This window comes from Spinacia oleracea, chromosome 4 (genome assembly GCF_020520425.1).
Source record: "Spinacia oleracea cultivar Varoflay chromosome 4, BTI_SOV_V1, whole genome shotgun sequence".
NCBI classification, from domain to species: Eukaryota; Viridiplantae; Streptophyta; class Magnoliopsida; order Caryophyllales; family Amaranthaceae; genus Spinacia; species Spinacia oleracea.
The window spans coordinates 148422472-148441255 of record NC_079490.1 but is presented as its reverse complement, the minus strand read 5'-3'; the positions used below and the strand labels follow the sequence as shown (position 1 = coordinate 148441255).

The 18784-nt window shown below is 36.3% G+C and overlaps 3 protein-coding genes across 5 annotated transcripts; 1 reads left to right on the top strand and 2 right to left on the bottom strand.

Annotated features, from left to right (window-relative positions):
• Positions 1-1718: 1718 nt before the first annotated feature.
• LOC130459868 (uncharacterized) lies at positions 1719-6273 on the bottom strand. 3 transcript variants are annotated; one of them, XM_056827487.1, is made up of 5 exons: positions 5572-6273; positions 4545-5077; positions 4270-4452; positions 3897-4179; positions 1719-3082 (listed from the first exon to the last, which is right to left on the bottom strand). In XM_056827487.1, the coding sequence occupies exons 1-5, from the start codon at positions 6119-6121 to the stop codon at positions 2433-2435; spliced, it is 2199 nt and encodes a 732-aa protein (XP_056683465.1). In that variant the 5' UTR covers positions 6122-6273; the 3' UTR covers positions 1719-2432. The 3 variants fall into 3 exon arrangements, with proteins under 3 accessions (XP_056683465.1, XP_056683464.1, XP_056683466.1); XM_056827486.1 differs by having other exon boundaries at positions 4545-5113; positions 5572-6272; XM_056827488.1 differs by having other exon boundaries at positions 3897-4128; positions 4545-5113; positions 5572-6271.
• Positions 6274-11396: 5123 nt separating this feature from the next.
• On the top strand, positions 11397-13803 carry LOC110778875 (protochlorophyllide reductase). Its single transcript, XM_021983419.2, has 5 exons — positions 11397-11856; positions 12107-12205; positions 12318-12858; positions 12989-13347; positions 13447-13803. Exons 1-5 carry the CDS (start codon positions 11803-11805, stop codon positions 13600-13602), a joined length of 1209 nt encoding a protein of 402 aa, XP_021839111.1. The 5' UTR covers positions 11397-11802; the 3' UTR covers positions 13603-13803.
• A 229-nt stretch (positions 13804-14032) lies between these two features.
• Positions 14033-17683, bottom strand: LOC110778874 (lanC-like protein GCR2). The gene is made up of 6 exons (XM_021983418.2): positions 17212-17683; positions 16875-17053; positions 15574-15685; positions 15372-15488; positions 14953-15264; positions 14033-14562 (listed from the first exon to the last, which is right to left on the bottom strand). The coding sequence occupies exons 1-6, from the start codon at positions 17386-17388 to the stop codon at positions 14224-14226; spliced, it is 1236 nt and encodes a 411-aa protein (XP_021839110.2). The 5' UTR covers positions 17389-17683; the 3' UTR covers positions 14033-14223.
• Between the last annotated feature and the right edge of the window lie 1101 nt (positions 17684-18784).

The following is an 18784-nucleotide window of genomic DNA, read 5'->3' as shown; positions in this document are numbered from 1 at the left end:
ACAAGTGGAGTTCTTTGTTCATGTTCGTTGATACAATACTCGGGAAAACACGCTTCGAATGTAAGTATGCTTAAACTGTGCTTTATACATGTTTCCTGGCTTTGGGGATGTTCCGCACATGTTATGTATGTTTAACTGTATTCCCCAACACCTTCTACTTCTTGTACTTGTTCTGTCTTCTTCTATATTTTTCTCTTCCTGTTCAGTGTTGCATTCTAAACTACAACATGCTCTTCAGCTTCTCTTTCATTCACCTGTTCTTCAAAATCAGTAAGAACATGGTGCTCAACATTCTTAAGCATATTGCTGAGATCATTTTCTCCTTTCTTGAGCAGAAAAGGGAAAATGTCTTCTTGGAAAATGACATCCCTGCTCACAAATACTCTGTTAGTTTCCAAGTTTAACAGTTTGTACCCCTTTTGACAGTAAGGATATCCAAGAAGAACACATCTAATCCCTCTTGGAGCAAACTTATCACTTGGTTTCTTATTCCCACTTGCATAACACAAGCTCCCAACCACCCTAAGATGATCATATTTTGGTTCCTTTTGAGTCAATACCTCATATGGGGTTTTCCAATTCAAAACTGTTGTGGGGAGCAAATTGATCAGATGAGTTGCAGCTAGAATACATTCACCCACCAAATAGTCTGGCAAACATGCATGGATTTTTAGAACTCTTCCTGTTTCTAGAAGAAACCTATGTTTCCTCTTCACTCTTACATTATGTTGTGGGACACCTGCTACACTTCTCTGGTGTAAAATACCCTTCTCACTGAACATCATTCCACACTCTTCCTGTAAAAATTTAGTTCCATTGTCACTTCTCAAGGTTTTCACCTTTGTATTGAAATGATTTTCAACATGAGCAAAGAAAACTGCAAGAGTTCCTTTCACCTGTTCTTTATTGGACAACATATGTGTCCATGTAACCCTGATATGATCAACAACTATAGTCAAGAAATAACATGCTCCTGTTATAGTCTTGGTTTTATATGGTCCCCATAAATCTACATGAATTAAATCAAACACTTTTGCAGCAATAGATTTACTTGGCATAAATGGAAATCTATGGTGTTTTGCAAGAGAGCAAGTGTCACAAAAATATTGTTTCAACTGCTTACAGTTGCACAAAGCTACATGTTGCATTTTAGACAGATGAATAAGTTCTAATTTGATCATATCATTACATCTCACTACAAGAAAACGAAAAATTGGCGACCGCTAAAAGTAGTCGGTAAAAGAGCGTTTTTGGTCGCAAAAAAATTTACCGATTAAAAATAGTTGGTATAGGGTTGTCGGTGATATCCTGGTCGGAGTTTGCCCAAATTCCGACTAAAAAATAGTAGGTAAAAATTTACGACTACTTTACCGACTACAGATAGTCGGAAAATCACCGACTAACAAATTAGTCGGAAAATTACCGACTACATATAGTCGGAAAATCACCGACTAACAAATTAGTCGGAAAATTACCGAGTAAAAAAGTAGTAGGTAATTTACCCACTACTTTGTTAGTTGGTAAACTACCGACTACTTTTTTAGTCGGTAATTTTTTGACTACTTTGTTAGTCGAAAAATTACCGACTAGGTAGTCGGTAATTCTCCGACTAACAAAGTAGTCGGTAAAATTACTTTTTTTTTAAAAAAAAACTGAAATCAGTAACTGGACATTCCAGTTACCAGTTACTAGTTTCCATTTGAAGACTGATGAATCGATAATGACAACTAGATGTTAGAACAATTTAAAAAGAATGGGTGGTATTTCGTGAATCAAACGAATACAAACACACTACATATATACCACGATAACAAGAAAATTAATGATTTACATCCAAATTTCATAAGGGAAATTTTGCAATTTACATATCACAATGTGATGCTGAATGTCACACTCTCAGTTTGTTGTGGTGGTTTATCTTCAAATCAAACTTCAGATAGTAGATCCCAAAAACAATCAAGTAATGTACTCTTCTGGAACATGCATACCAAATTCACGCTTATTCTTCTCAACTCTGATTACAAAAGAAGAAAAAATACCCACTAACAAGAGTTGAAAACAGAATTGAAAAATAACACACAGAGACAGAATTGAAAACAAAAATCCATCAACAAGAATTGAAAAACCCATCAACTCTGAAGATTTATTTCCCAAAATATTGATTGAAATAATTCAAATCTAAAAAAACGAAAAATTACATAAGAAAAATGAAATCAGATTAAAAAACGAAAATCAAAATAAAAAACGAAAAATCAAATTAAAAAGCGAAACTGAAATTTAAAAAATCCCCAAATTAAAAAAGTCGAAAAAAAAAAACGAAAATTACATAGGAAAACGAAAAGCCACTAATTAACAAACCTAAATTTTAGATTAAAAAAACTAGTAAATGCATAAGTTGATGTACCACGATTGAGCACTGGGCCGGGCCGGCTTCAATCTTTATTTCTTGAAACGATTTGATTTTTCAGAGGGAGCCTTATAAACTGATTCAATGTATTTGAAGGATTTGCAGTTGAGAATTTAGTCCAAGTACCAGTTGCATTCTCATACCTACTATGAGTAATACGGTTGAACTTGTTCAAATCCTTGTTCTTTTCAATGTCATCAGGATCGATGTCAATAGTAAAGATATCTCCATAAGGTCTAGCTGAATGCAGGAAGAGAGGCATCGACATAGGATCAGCTGAAACAGCAGCAAGATCCGATGTGACGACGATGCTCCTTCCATCAGGACTAAAGAAAGGGTGGTTTACATGCCCTGAAAGATCGTTTGCACTTGAAATCACTCGTACTAAAACGTCAGGATCATTAGCCTTTACTAGATATACTGAGAAGTATCCAAAGTTAACATTCTTGTCATCTTTACGATCACCTTCAGGGTTGTCACGATTTGAAGAGAATACTATCCAATCGTTTTTAGGAGACCATTTGCATTGTGTATCAATCCATTTTCCTTCTGTTAATCTTCTCATTTCACCGCCTTCGAACTCTCCCTTATTTGCATTCTCCATTATGTATAAGTTCTTGTATCTTCCACCACTCTCAACATGATCTCTTGTTGACCGAAATACCAGTTCTGTCCCTGTCAAAGTGTTCAGAGTTTTCAATTGCCATACATATATTCCACCAAATATGTCAAAGCATTATTACATAAAAATGGATAACAAGTCTCACATGGAGTATTGTCTTCAAAATAATGTTCTATTTTAATCCCAAACCTTTGGGCTTGAAGTATGGATACAACATAGGCCTTTGAAAGGAGGGGTGGATGAGATTTGAATCCGTGACTTTGCGTCACGTTTGCTGAAAATACGAGGCCTGGACAACCCAATAAGGAAGAGGAGAGTCCAGTCCACTTATAAGCCCAATGGAGGTTCCACACTAAAACCAATTGACAATAGTGGAAGTGACTCCACTTTCTCCAATGTGGGACAACTCACATGTGGATAACATAAGGTCTCAACACTCCCCTCACATGTCAGTGTCCTTAGAATATAGAGCACACCAGAAGATATTATAGCCCTCATTAGGAGTGAACATCCAATAGAGGTCTCTTAATCAATGGCTTAGAAATACCCAGTTATGAAACGCCCAACAAACCTGGGCTATGATACCATGTCAAATGACCAACTCAACCAAAAGTTTAAGTTGATAGTTGAAATCCAAAATTAATTTTATACTCTATCACTTTTATGTTCTATGTACCGGGCTACTCAATTTCTATTTTCGTCTCTTCTTTTACTGGTTCATTTGGTAACCAGTAATGAAATGTGGGAATGAGAATGATTCCATTCATTTCCACTTATTCCTTTGGAAGTAGAAATATATATCTTTTATCTTTCTTGGATGACTATATAAGAAAAATTTAAAATCTTTGTACTAGTAGTGATAATTACCTTGAGGATTGGTAGATGGAAAGGCGTTATTGGAATGTATTTTGTTTCCTGAAACGAGTTTAAAGGATTTTCTTGTGAGCACTTTACGTTGATGTCTTCCAGTAGAAGGATTTAAGATGGCGCATATATTCACCGGCTGTTGTGGTTCAAACGGAGGTCCAAAGCATACATATAGTATATCTTTATCTGGATTTTGGTTCCAAACAGGCGAAAAAACAGTATTGTCATCCATCTGCATAATTGAACAAAACTCATGAACGACCAATTTCTTAATTAGGTGCACCTGGGAGCATCCTATTACTAGCTTATAATCTTATATAACAAAGATAATGACATATATTGGTTATATTATTTTCTATATAGTTTTGTGTACCTCATGAACTACTCGCAATCCTTTGGCATCAGCTATCCAAACATCTTTTAAGTTATTGTCAACAAATGCAAGCTTTGAGCCATCGGGCGAAAATGTAGGAAACACTCCGGACACCCTAAACAGTCCTATATCTTGATGAAGAGATTGCAGTCCATCAAACTTCCTAGGTACATCTTCTCCGCTCTGTCACAAACATATATTATAATTTAGTAGACGGCACAAATAAAAGTGACAAGATATGATCTTTAAGAAACGAGGCTAGTATTATTGATTACCTCAAGAATGCCCTTGCAACAATGGTAACCAATGCGCGTCTCACCGTGGTGGCCTTTGATAATGAAAGGGTTAAAACGATCAACCATCTGTCTGATATTTGCAGTGATCTGTATACATCGTGTTATGTAATTTCCATTGAATACAAAAACCTCAATTTGTCGATACTGCTCTTGTTCTCGAACATGAGTGAACTTATGTAACTCTGATTTCTTTCGAATGGTTGCCACTGCAACTCGATTATCATCGATGGCAGCAGGAGTCACGGCATCAATTTCGTCCGGGGTGACGCGAAAGGTGTTTGATGTGAGGCCGTTGCTAATATCTGCTCGAAAAACACCCCAATAGTCCCCAACCTTGCGGTGAAAATATATAACATTATCGCTTCCCCAAGTAGGCCAACCACCATCCTCTATGACCAAAGTACGGTTGAAAGGCTCCTCTACGTCCATCACGAAAATGTCGGTCTTTAGGTTCTCGATCTCGCCATACCAGCCCCCTTTTTTCTCGAATGATGCCACTGCTATCTTCTTCCCTGATGCCGACACCGACGGGCTTAAATCTGCTTGCACTGTAAGTTGATACGACATGTAAAATAACAAATTCAACAATAATCAATCGATCAACTTGCTATTTTTAGTATGGATCTCATACTACATTAGACAATTCAGGCCAAAACTATAAAGGTTCATATACCAAAAATTCATTAACGTATTTTCATTAGCTATGAAAACCAGTCTTCAGTTAGGCTCCCTATTTTTTCTTTCCTTCAATCTTTACCATCTTCTCCCATTTTCCTTTAAGGTACCAAACAAAGGAAACTAGTTTGGAATTATGTTTTTCCTTGAAAAATGTTTTTCATGGAAAATCATTTTACATCCTACCAAACAGAGCCTTAATGTATTACAAAGTGATGGAATCTTGGCAAGTATCTAACAAAAAGCAGCTAGCATAGCCATAAATAAAAAAGAATCGATAAATAAAGAAAATAATGAAAGAGTGAGGAGCTGAAGGAGGAAAAAGACATACAGAATGGGGTTAGGCGTTGAGTTTGGGCAGTGTTAAGACAAGTTCTATAAAGAGAAGTCCAAGGCTGACGACGATGGTGCAAAGCATCCTTAGTAGTAACATAAACAAGATATTGACTTCTGTTTCCAGCAAAACAACCACTGTCTTCCATCCGAACACCATCGAACGTCCCAAACAGTTGAGCAAAGTTAAACACTTTAAGTATTCCACTGTCGCTAGATCTAATAGCGATATGAATAGTCTCCAAGTCGTTTGTACGCTCCGATATAAAAACCATACCCGTAACACAACCTGAATCAACATCATCGCCATTGAAATGCAAGTTAGGATGTTTGTCGTGGATTCGTTTGAGAATCGGTTTAAGTGCTTCCGGTGGAATTTCTCGAGCATTTGAGTTGTACGACACTCCATCGGTAAGATGAAGCTCCTCAGGTGGATTTGTGGTCGGTGAAAGAGGACATGAGTAAATGTCTAATGCTACCGGTGGTCGATAGGTGGTGAAGAAGGCAATGCTACCTCTATCCTCTCCCCTTAAATTGCGCGCTTTCATCAATATCTAATTTTATATTTTTTGATCTAAGGATTTTTTCCCCAATAATTCGATCAACTATTGTCGCTACTTGTACTAATTGATCAGGTTGTTGGATAGACTCTTAAGATATTGTAGTAACTGCGAATATAATGAGAGCCATATTAATTACCATGTTTAATTTACTCTCTACCTACTCGATCTCTAGTGCTAGATATTTCTTTTATATACAATAAGTCAATAAGGCAGTGTCATAGTGTTGACCTAAATGGTTTTGATGATGACAAACAAACTTAATTAATAAATGTTTAAGTTTCTATGCTAAGAAAATCAGGAGTTTCAAAGTAGGAACAAGAGAAGGCCACAACATGCAGACTTGGACAATCAGAGAAACTGATCAAGCAGGCATAAATAAGTTTTTGAGGGGGAACATGGTTCGAGAAGTTCCAGAGGTGGAACAACTAACATGCGAAGCAGCATGGAACATGAAGACAGGAAATAAGAGTTTATTTTCTAGGATTCATGTAAGTATGTAGTAGCGTGAAAGATAATGGAACAAGGTGTCAAAAGGAACTCGTGGAACTTAGAGTCAAAAGCATCTAAGAGTCCGTGAATATGTTGCATATTATTATCGTAATCTGTAGGGATATATTTAGAGTTTTGTTTCTCAATAAATCTCTACTTGGTTAAGAGTTTTAGATAATATGCACTAGTTATTTTAGGATAAGATTTAGTTTTAAATAAAAGATAAGTTTTAAATCGACTTTAATTAGGATTCTGATTTTAATTGCATCTTTTATTTATTTTTTATCTTACCTGCTTTTGGAAAATAAAGAGTCAAAATTTAAGATACGTATAATGAGTTTGTGAGTGTTGGAACTTGTAACGCAAGTTCCTGCACGAACGGAAACTCGTGTATTTATTTCACGTTTATGAAAAGGTTTTCAGTAAAATATTTTTGCATAAGAAAATAAATAAAAAGTGAATTTTGGAAAAATATCTCTTGGACTATGTTTTGATAAAGCGTTGCTTTTTCTCCAAGTATTTATTTTCTTTTTGTTTCCTATTTTTACTCTAACTGTTTTACTGTAAACGTGGTATAAGTTGTGCCCAAGACTTTGACTGCTTACTCCCCAAATTTCTCCCCAACTAACTGATCATGGGTAAGTGTCTAGAAGTTAGGAAACCTACTGTTAGTGGAGGAATAAGTGGGATTATGGTTAAGTCTTGTGCATGCTACAAATAGAGGCTTATATCTTCATTCCAAAGTGTTTGACTCTCGCAGTCTTTCCGGTAGGTCTGGTTTAAGAGGAAAAACGTTTTAATAGAAATATGTTTTGGTTTCCACGTTCTTGAGTCAGTCCAATAGTTTCAAGTTCCTTGAAGTTCTAAGTTCCTCATTGTTCTTTCATGTGCTACATATTAGAGGGATACCAATCTTCAATCATCTATATTTTGAGAGTTGGTCAAGGGTTTGAGTGAACTCTTGTAATGGGGAATTGGTCAAAGGTTTGAGTGAATTCTTGTATCAAGTTTTGGGCAAGAACTTGAGTAAGTTCCTAATATGTATTTGGGTAGGCTTTGAGTGAAGTCTATGAGAGAGAAGCAGAGAGGCTTTGAGTGAAGTCTAAGAATCAAGAGAGACTTCTACGGAAGTCAGTGAGAGCGCAGTTGTTTGAGGGAACAACTATTGGGAACTTGAGTTCGTAGAGGAACTCAAGTAATGGCCGAGTTTCTTATAGGATTGTAACTGAGTTGTTGCCCTATAGTGAAAAGAGTTTGAGTTGAAATCCCTAGTGGGTCGAGGTTTTCTTTCCAGTTGGGCCCTGGAAAGTTTCCTCGTAAAATCTCTCTTGCATTGTTTCTCTACTTGCTTATGTTCTTTATAATTCCGCAAAAACTGGCTAGCAATGTTCATATTACAATTCACCCCCCCCTCTTGTAGTGTTTTATCCAGATATCACATAGAGTAATTTTAATGTTATATTTATTTGATATGAAAAATCATGGCAAGTATAATTCCATGACCCTACTGTATGTAGTTAATTGTTAAAGAAAATGTTACTTTAAGACAAAATAACGTAATCAAGAGTGAAAAAGGCAAAATTAGTTAACTAAATTGCTACTACGTTTTTGAAAAAGAACAAATTAAAAAAAACTCCGGTAACATTTGGGAATAAGAAATGCATTCGGCAACACCTCAGCTGGGTAAACCACTTACCCACGTAGTGAGTCAACGCGGCGTTGCCCATATTGCTAATACCTCCTCCGTCTCATAATATAGTGCTCATTTGATTTTTTTTCACAGGAATTAAGAAATTTGAAAAATAATTTTTTTTTTTGGTGTTAGCACTCGGTTCACCCTTAGGGTTAATCCGAATTCGGGGCAAGTTCTGGGTGGTTAGGTTCCAGTCCCCTCCCTATTGTTGTTGCGGAGGATCGAACACGAGTTCTCCCTACCAAGTTCAGCCCCAATCACCACTGAACCAACAAGTAATTGGTTTGAAATTAATGTTATTGTACTTTAGTAGAAAAATACACAATTTATTTTATTTTGTGAACAAAAAGACAAAAATTAATAAATTATGAGACCACATTTTCATGATAGAAACATTAATAAAACCATGCTATTTTCTAGGTACAAACATTAAATATTAAACCATATTTTAGGACACTCAAAAAACAGGCACAATATTTGAGACATCCAAAATAAAAAGCAGACACTATATTTTGGGACGAAGGTAGTAATATCCTAAAGACAGATAAGAAATTAATCTCAACTTCAATTGTATTTTTATTATTGTTATTGTTGTCGTAGTTGGCATTAAATCCAAGGACAGAGGAGTAGATGACAGTTGTATTACGGAAGAGCTCACGGTGATTAGACTAAATGTAATGCATGTACTCACTACTCAATAAATCGAGAAGCCAAATAATTAATTGTTTTATATTAGACCGTACAAACAATCTTTATTGACTATGAATTTACACGAGTAATTCTTTATTATGACTTTCAAGACTTTCTTATTCAAGTAGTTCCACTGGCAGATCTGCCTTTAATAAACTAACTGGTATTTAGTGTTTGGGCAATGCATCGGGTTATTACTTTGAATTAGTGTGTAGCCCGGGCGATGCCCCGGTTGCTACTTTGATTAATTTAAAATTCGATTTTTTTTTTCAACTCAATATTTGACTAAGATACATGTAGACCATAAAAGTGAAAAGATTCATTAAGTTCATCATCTACACATGTACATTACCTTCATCATGCAAAGTAATTTTTCTAATATTTTAATTGTTTAATTCACGGCTTTCCTAATATTGTAATTTTTTTTTTTATTCTAATATAGTCCATACGAAATAAGAAGTAACATAAAAATTTAGTTGTTTTAGACTTCATGTTAACATGTATTATAAATTAACGTGCATGGATAAACAACAATTAGTGGTTGGTTAAGATGGTAATGAAACTTAACTTCTACACATGAGGTCTTGTGTTCAAATCTCATTGCATTAGTTTTGGTTGTCTATGACATGGCATAACACTTGGTGAGTGGATGATGTGGCGTAAAGGAGAGAGTACTATGTGGCACATATACATTTTTCACAACGCCTTTTAATATATTATATAGATATTATATACTCCGTATATGGTATGCATTATGTAAAAAGTTTTGTATATATTATATTCTTGTATGTTCCAAGTTATATATATATATTTATGTGCAATATAGATCATATCTAATGGTTGGCTAAGATGGTAAGACATTAACTTTTCATTTCATTTGATATATCCCATGTTCGAATCTTATTGGGGTAAATTTTTGATGTATGTTGTATGTGATATATATATTCCTTGCTAATCAGATGACGTATTACGACGGGTCAAAAATTTCGTTGTTAAAGGCCAATAATCATTGATTAATGACGGGATTCTCTGTCGTTAATGGTACAATTTCTTGTAGTGAAAGTATTTAAATTTTAAAAAGTTAAAACATTTAAAGGACACCAAATCTATTCTCCAATATGCTTGATTTCCATAGCTACAGTGTGCGAGTTGTGCTTCGCTTTCGGTAGAGATTTATTTAATGGATTTGTGATGGTGTCTATGCTTATTGCCCTGGGCAATAGCTACGTTATTATAACAATAGAGAGTGACAAATTAACTCCAAAAGCTACTTTATTATTATTGATAAACGTTAATATATAATTATATATTACATATTCTAGGTAGTATACTCCTATTCTAACTCTAACTTAATGATAGATAGTATACGCATATTCCAACTCTAACGTTGTACTAAACACATACCTCAACAAAATATGCTTTAGAGTTTAGACGTACTTAAGGGAAGAGGGGGGGGGGGGGGGGAGATTGGGATGTGAAGTTGTTAATTGGATAGATTTCAAAGGTATATATACATTTGTAACCCTTCGAAATGCAAGTGTTTATCTTTCTTTTATATATTTTTATGAGCAAGTCTTTAATTTAAGAATCACAATATTTAAAAACGGAAATTAGTTTAATATATTTATCTTTTTTAAAGAAATTTAAGGCTAAATGTGAGTCATAACTACCGGATTTTTTTTACAAAAATTCCATAATTAATCTGATTTTTTTGTTACTTTTATTTTATTATTTAAAAATGGCATTATCATTTATTTTGTGATGAGAAAATTCTACGTGGATGCTCTCATTACTCTCCCCAAAAACTCCCCTATATATATATGTTAGATTATCCAAGTTAATGCAATTTACTTACTCTTCAGCCACCACTGTCGGTTGTGAGAGACAGGGCAGGTGAAGAGGGGAAAGAGGTCGGCGTGTCCGGTTAGAGGCGGCGAGTCCTTTGATATCCGACGAGTAGTGGCCAACGAAGGGTTGGAGCCACGTGAGTCCGGCAAGTGGTCTGCTTTGTGTTCTCTTTTTTGGAAAATTTGTTTCACGACTTTTGTTGCCGGGAAAATTGGATTTGTAACTACTGAATGAATCAAATATAAGTTACTACATAGCCAATTGAATTGACCATTAGACATGTAACTTTGCCAACTCAACTGGCGATGTATTGGCCTAATTCGCTTATTCAGTTGGCGATATAGTGTTGGCCTGTAAAAAAATCGATATTTTTTATGACGTAGAAGGTAGATTGTGAATTTATCGAAAGAGGTGTGGTATTTCAAGAATTTTAACATTTTTGTCGCACTTTCTACTCCCCCAACTAAAATCATCGACAGTTTTGTCCAATAACATATTCACATGTTTGATATTTTGCACAATAATTTGTCAATTTCTTCCCCATTATATGCTATCCTGCAAATTACATGACAAGCCCATAATAGTAGTGGCTCGTCTAAAATACCGAGCCTCAAAAATCAAGTGGACCTTCCACTCCTTTTATAATCTTTTCCTTTTTATATTTTACAAAAAATAGAAAGATTTTAATGAAATCTAAACCTCAGAATTTGATTGGCCAATGAGTGAATGAGTAATGAAATTGAAGATACATTCCTGCAAAATTATCTTATCCACGCATATCCTCAACTCCCCCTTGACATTTTTCTCATTTGTCCAAACACGTCCTTATAAATATTTGGCCCCTCCATAATATCTTAAATATCAATTTCTTTCAACATTAGATTTCACTTTCAAAGTTGTACGGAGTGACATTGTATCTTGAAATTCATATTATTGTACCAAAACAATGGCTCTCCAAGCTGCTTCGTTGCTTCCTTCTGCCTTGTCCATCCCAAAGGAGGTAAATTTCATTATCCATTGTCACTCCATCATAAATCCGTCAACCCGTGTCGGTTAATCAAATTTTCCGTACGTACTTGAAGTGTCACTTTTAATACGAAGTATTAGTCTTACTTCCTATTAACACGTTATATGCTTATATGTACGTACATTACATTTTACACAAGGCCTATAATTCTGAGTAATTGAAAATGTTTAGGAAGTCATTTTCTATTTTCTGATAAATGTTTAAGAACGTTTAATTTGTACAGGGAAAGTCATCTGCTTCTCTCAAAGAGTCTAGCTTGTTTGGGCTATCTCTGTCAGACTGTGTTAAGGCTGACTTCAGCTCATCTGCTTTGAGGTGCAAGGTATAATAATATTAAGTCCAATTTCTTGCACTAGATAGAATCATTAATGAACTTCTATCATTGTAACGGATTGATTATCAAACATATTAATGAAATATACTCGAAATGGCAGAGAGAATGCAATGCAACAAGGCCAACAGTAAGACCAATCAGAGCACAAACCACAGCAGTGGCAACACCAGGGGTGACCAGATCATCGTCAGAGAAAAAGAAAACTCTAAGAAAGGGAAGTGTCATAGTCACCGGTGCATCCTCCGGTTTAGGACTCGCAGCAGCGAAATCACTAGCCGAGACAGGGAAATGGCATGTAATTATGGCATGCAGGGATTTTCTTAAGACCGAAAGGGCAGCTAAGGCTGCTGGTATGGCAAAGGAGAACTATAGCATAATGCATCTTGATCTTTCTTCTCTTGACAGTGTTAAGCAGTTTGTTGATAACTTCAGGCAGTCAGGAATGCCCCTTGATGTGTTGGTTTGCAATGCTGCTATTTACCGACCTACTGCCCGTGAACCTACCTACAGTGCTGAAGGCTTTGAACTCAGTGTTGGGACTAACCATCTTGGCCATTTCTTGCTCTCAAGGTTGTTACTCGAGGACTTGAACAAGTCGGATTACCCTTCCAAGAGGCTCATTATAGTCGGATCTATAACAGGTAACACTCGAAATATACAAAATTCATATATCTAGATTAGAAGAATAACCAGCATGGACATTTTTAGATTTTGTATGAATGAAATTATGTCAGATTATGATGCTTCCTTGTAATTCTGTTTTTGTTTTAGGGAACACAAACACATTGGCCGGGAATGTGCCTCCAAAGGCCAACCTAGGGGATCTGAGGGGGCTCGCTGGTGGATTGAATGGACTAAACAGCTCTGCCATGATAGATGGTGGAGATTTTGATGGTGCAAAGGCATATAAAGATAGTAAAGTCTGCAACATGCTCATCATGCAGGAATTCCACCGCCGTTTCCATGAAGAAACCGGAATCACCTTCGCTTCTTTATACCCTGGCTGTATTGCCTCAACTGGCTTGTTCAGGGAGCACATCCCCTTGTTTAGGACTCTTTTCCCTCCCTTCCAAAAGTTTGTCACCAAGGGCTATGTCTCTGAAGATGATGCTGGTAAAAGACTTGCCCAGGTAACATCAATATACAATCTTAAAGTTAATTAGTATTATAATCATAGGGATTTGAAACAAATTCAATAACCAATTCTTGCGGTTTGGTTTGAAATTCAGGTTGTGAGTGACCCGAGTTTGACAAAATCCGGTGTATACTGGAGCTGGAATAAGGCTTCGGCCTCATTTGAGAATCAGCTGTCTCAAGAAGCAAGTGATCCCAAGAAGGCTAAGAAAGTCTGGGAGATCAGTGAAAAACTAGTTGGTTTGGCTTAGTGTGTGTGTGTGTGCGCGCGCGCGTGTTAAGCAGATGTCTGCTAACTGAGAGAGAAGGTAGAATCGAAAATCTCAGGGGTTTCGAATATTGTTGGGATTCTGTAAGGAAACTTTTGCTTTGTAAGTAGTTTAATTGATTGCAATTCGTAATAAAAAACCTACTAATCCCCTTTGGAAAATAGTGAGGATCTGTTTATTTAATTTGCCAGATTGAATGGTTGCATATGAGTATATGACTAGTGCCTGAAACAGCTACAGAGGACAATTCAAGCTTAGCTAAGCAAACTAAGCTCGTGTATACGATTATTGATCCAAGGTTTAGATCAAAAAATCTACCCATTTTGTAATGAGCTTAAACAACATTGAAATATGTTGAACTCAAGATTACGTATCAACATCAGAAAATCTATTGCCAAAAATTGTTCCAGGGTAGGACCAAATTTACAATCAACATTATTCGATAAACAACAGAAAAACAGAAGCCAGAATACAAGATACTGAACTCTCTATAGACTATATGTATGCCTATAAGCTGTGGTCAATTACAAACTTTTGTCCTGTGGTCGAGTATTTTTCTACAAAAGTACAGCACATGTACATGCCCTTATGACGGATATGTAGCTACAGGTCATAAGCAGGGAACCCTGCTTGAGCAGGTTCAATCATATCCAGGAAGAGGTAAGCCATCCCCCCAATTCCTTCAAACAACGAGTAAGGGCGGTCACCTCCATGCATAAACCCCTCAGCAATGAGCCTTTTAGCTCTATCTTGCAGAAAACATGCAAATGCTTTAGCTTTATACAAAAACTCAGCATTTCCAGTTAGACGGTAGAGTGCAAGGAATACATAGGTGTTTCCACTTATGCCGTGGCAGATCCCAACTCTTTTAAGTAGACCTCGATTCCACACTACCTCTGCAGCATCTACAGCAGCTTGCCGCAGATCCTTATCTCCAAAAACCTGCAGAGTTCAAAAGGTGATTCTTAATATAGATGATCAAACAAACATTTATAAAAGAAATTACTTAAACAGATATAAGTAATTAAACATCACTCCAATTTTGATTAAAGATAAAACCAAAAAAAAAAGAACATTCCAATACAACTCATCATACGAAGAACAGAGTACTCCTATATTACACAGGGTAACTATAATCGAGCACAAGTATTCAAAACTTCTCATAGATGTAGAAAAAGGTACGTAGTACTCCGTATATAACAAGCAAAACTTATTGTATTTTTTGTTGTTGTTTTTGTTCTTATCCAAAATTGTCAAAGGGAAAAGGGAGAGTTGACATGAAGACATCCCATAGGAGAAAGTCTGTAAACTAATGCAGAATATTGATTTTACCTGAGATGCTTTTGCTAGGGTAAGTGCTAACCCAGGGGCACCGTGACACCAATGGACAAGACGGTCTGAGTCACTTCCTTCACTAGAAGGATAGTTCCCACTTGGGAAACGACCCCTTATCATATACCGTAGCACAGATTTTACATCTTCTTGCTCCTCCGGTGTCAGTTCCATATCCATCAATACATGCACAATTCCAGCCAAACCATGTGCAGCACCCCAATACTTTTTCCCATGCCACTCATACATTAATGGACATCTTCCCTTTCCTAATTTTCTTCCCGCTTTCATGATGTCTGTGATGACTTCCCTCTGGACAGTTTACAGACACGTTAGTGATTAGTGTTCAGTAAGGATTATTACGCAGAGATGAGAGAACTCTGGTAAAAAGAGTATACAAACAAGATTACAGAACGTACCATGGTGGCACTAGATACGGTGCCTTCTCCAACATACTTGTTTACGAAGGAGCATGACCACAAGAAACCGGCTCTTCCATAAAGCAACTCATATGGAAGGTCAGTAGGAAGCCTTATCTGCTCAGAACAAAAATAATAGTCCTTAAATTGAGATCAAAGTGTCTACATAAAAAATGTATATAACTTTTCATCTAAAAGGTACCTGTTTGAACTCCGTCAGGTAGTAATCCAGTAACTGTTCATCACCAGCTTGTTTTGCAACAACAGCACCAAGAGCACAAACGCCAGACCGCCCACATATGAAAGTTACATTTCTGAGATCAGATTGTCAATAAAAAGCAAAAATTAATGTATAATCTTACACATAATACCAAAAGTTAAAAATTTTGAAGTCACGTACAGACATACAGTTTGCACTATGCAACAAAAAACACCAAGAGGCTTCCTTTCTACATAATATATTGTGAAGGTAGCAACTACGAATTCATGCAAGGCATCCATCATACATTTGCTATGTTTCCTTCAATTTCATTTCCCTATGATTATGCCCTTTTCCATCACCTCGCAAATATAAGCTTCTGGTCAAGTTTAGATAAGGGTTATAAAGTCAAGTAAGGCTCATAAGGGCTAGTAAGTAGTAGTACAATTCACAACTAAAGATAAGTTCAGTTTAGGGGTTTCTGGTGGAAAAAACATAGCCAAAGAGCTCACCAAGTAAAGCTTGTAGATTTCAATATGTTTTAGTAATTTCATGAAAACAACCGATATCTGATGCACTTGCACACTACATTGAATTATTATTTTTTTGAATATTTCAATCCATGGTTTGAACAAAAATAAGAGAACACTCTAATACAAGTACTATTTGAATTTAAAGATGTAGATACCATAAACATGAACTTAACAATTTCTTCACACAAGTTAACATAGTTTTGGCTGATATCAATTATCCAAAATATTAGTGTCGGCAACCGTATCGGAAAGCAGAAAATCAGACACAGCAAAGGCTCCATGTAGAACACGTTAGCATACCAAGTGAAACTTAACATAGACTATGTCACAATCTGAAAATGAAATAGCAGTGTAGTCATTATACGAAGTTATAACCTTGCGTGGTACGGTTCTCATTACATCCACTATTAAATCATAATCACGAATTCAAACTCAGAAAAGGCCACACAGTCTCCACCCATACTAGAAATAATTATTCTTCAAACACATGACAAACTCAAACTACTTCGTTCCCCATATTTGTCCCAAACAGTATATATAGTGTAGCCAACTAGTTCACTTGTTTCATGTGTTGGGAATGGTGTCAGAAGACTCGGGACCGAATTTCGTCTAGTACTAAATCAACCATCTTGCAAAGGCATCAAAGCCTTTGATCATCCAAATTTTGCTCTTTTAAAAAGTTCTATTTTTTCAATGACAACTGCTATCGTATAACTTTGAGCAGCAAAACAAACAAATTCAGATGAAATCAAGAGAAAAATGATAGATTACTTGGAACCACGAGAAGCAGAATCGCAAGCCTTAATAATCTCAGATGACAGAGCAAGATCACCCTTGTTATTTGTCACTTGATAAGCTTTAAACAGCAACAAAGCAGTCCCTAAAGCACCAGTGTAAAGCGAATAATCTTGCACCCTTTTACCACTCTTCGTCCACGTTTCTCTCACCACCTAAACAAAACGTTCAAAACACAATTTTAGTTCAGGCAAATTATCGAACACTTGGTGTGCACCCCCAAATTTCAGAGAATTCAAACTAAAGCCAGATATAAAAACAATAATTGCAGTTCAAAGTAAAGAAAACCCAGAAAGAAAAGACAGAAATATACAGCGTCTTTAATAACCAACGCGGTTTTCTTCAAAATTTCGCAGACTGATTTATAGGGAAGATGAAGAAGCCTAGTGAGAGAATCCCCTGATTCGGGTAATGAAGAAGCGATAACCGTAGCTTCTGGAATATAGTTAAGCATGTCATTAGGAAAGAAACGGTCCGCCATAGTTTCCATTCTCTCTCCTTAAATTGTTGCCGGAAGTTTTGGTTCTCTGCTATTTCAGGAGAATGATGATCAAAGAGGTGGGATATTTCAGGAGAAGAAAGAAGGAATAAAAATAAAGAAGGTTCTTGGAAGATTCGAGAGAAATGAAGGGACAGGTGGTTCATTGTAGATTGTTGGTTATGCAATTTCTGCATTGCTTTACTATAATGTGAGATTCGTGTGTATGGAACTGTGAATGAGACAAGGAGCACTGGGAAAATTCATGCGCAACTGGAGTCTACTACTCCAGAAAGGAAAAACGTGATGCAAACTGTGGAGAGATTCTCCAAAAAAAATACCCTTTTTTGTTCGCAAAATATTCACATTAATGTTACTCCTCAATGTGTAACGCTTATATAGTTTACAAACTTTTATATAAGACTGTTTTACACAAAAGACCACATTTGTGTCATATAAGTTAAGTAATAAAACCAATTAGTTAAACAATAAAACCAATTAGTTATGCACTGTAATCAATTAGTTAAGTACTGAAACTAATTAGTTAAGCACCGAAACCAATTAGTTAAGCAATGCAACATATTAGTTAAACAATCAAAGTGGTCTTTTCGGTAAGGCGGTCTTACACAAAAGTTGTTGTATATAGTTCGGGTTCTTCGGGAGTATATTCTTACACGGGGTGGTTGCGAACTTGCCATACAATGTACATATGTGTGATAATGTTGCATGTGTTTATTCCATATCAAGCCATGTTCGCCGCTCTTGGATTCACCATATCTCTACTAGTATTATATGCACGCGATGCGTGCGGAATTTTACAAATAGTAGGCACTAAAAATTATTCGCAAAGTTCATATTTTGCGATACTGAGGTCTTATTAGCAACACAATGTGAGAAAGAAATGGATCAACACTGTGGCAAATGACTAATTTTTGTGCTAAAATTTGTCATTTGCGTCACATGTTTAGAATGGCGACGCAAATGCAGCGATGCAATTAAATGTTTTTCCACTAGTTCCAGGATCTCCTACCATGAATGGTGTAGCCAAGAGACGTGATCGGACTTTAAAGGACATGATAAGGAGTATGATTAGTCACACAACCTTACCAGAATCATTCTGGGGAGAGGCAATAAAGACTGCTGCTTACATCCTAAATAGGGTTCCTACAAAAGCAGCTACTAAAACCCCTAATGAGTTATGGACTGGGAAAAAGCCCAGTATAAGGCACTTACATATTTAGGGATGTCCAACTGAGGCAAGGCCTTATAGGCCAAATGAAAAAAAGCTGGACTCAAAAACAGTTAGTAGTTATTTTGTGGGATACTCTGAACGGCCAAGAGGATATAAATTTTATGATCCCACTACTAGATCAATCTTTGAGACGGGAAATGCCCGGTTCTTTGAGGT

Coding starts and splice junctions, on each gene's coding strand:
- LOC130459868 (XM_056827486.1), bottom strand. CDS start 6,121: ATGAAAGCGCGCAATTTAAGGGGAGAGGATAGAGGTAGCATTGCCTTC. Junction 4,453..4,544: donor GTTGCAAGGGCATTCTTGAG/GTAATCAATAAT, acceptor TGTTTGTGACAG/AGCGGAGAAGATGTACCTAG. Junction 4,180..4,269: donor GATTGCGAGTAGTTCATGAG/GTACACAAAACT, acceptor GGATGCTCCCAG/GTGCACCTAATTAAGAAATT.
- LOC110778875 (XM_021983419.2), top strand. CDS start 11,803: ATGGCTCTCCAAGCTGCTTCGTTGCTTCCTTCTGCCTTGTCCATCCCA. Junction 11,857..12,106: donor CCTTGTCCATCCCAAAGGAG/GTAAATTTCATT, acceptor TAATTTGTACAG/GGAAAGTCATCTGCTTCTCT. Junction 13,348..13,446: donor CTGGTAAAAGACTTGCCCAG/GTAACATCAATA, acceptor TTTGAAATTCAG/GTTGTGAGTGACCCGAGTTT.
- LOC110778874 (XM_021983418.2), bottom strand. CDS start 17,388: ATGGAAACTATGGCGGACCGTTTCTTTCCTAATGACATGCTTAACTAT. Junction 17,054..17,211: donor CGTTGGTTATTAAAGACGCT/GTATATTTCTGT, acceptor CGTTTTGTTTAG/GTGGTGAGAGAAACGTGGAC. Junction 15,265..15,371: donor CCGTATCTAGTGCCACCATG/GTACGTTCTGTA, acceptor TAAACTGTCCAG/AGGGAAGTCATCACAGACAT.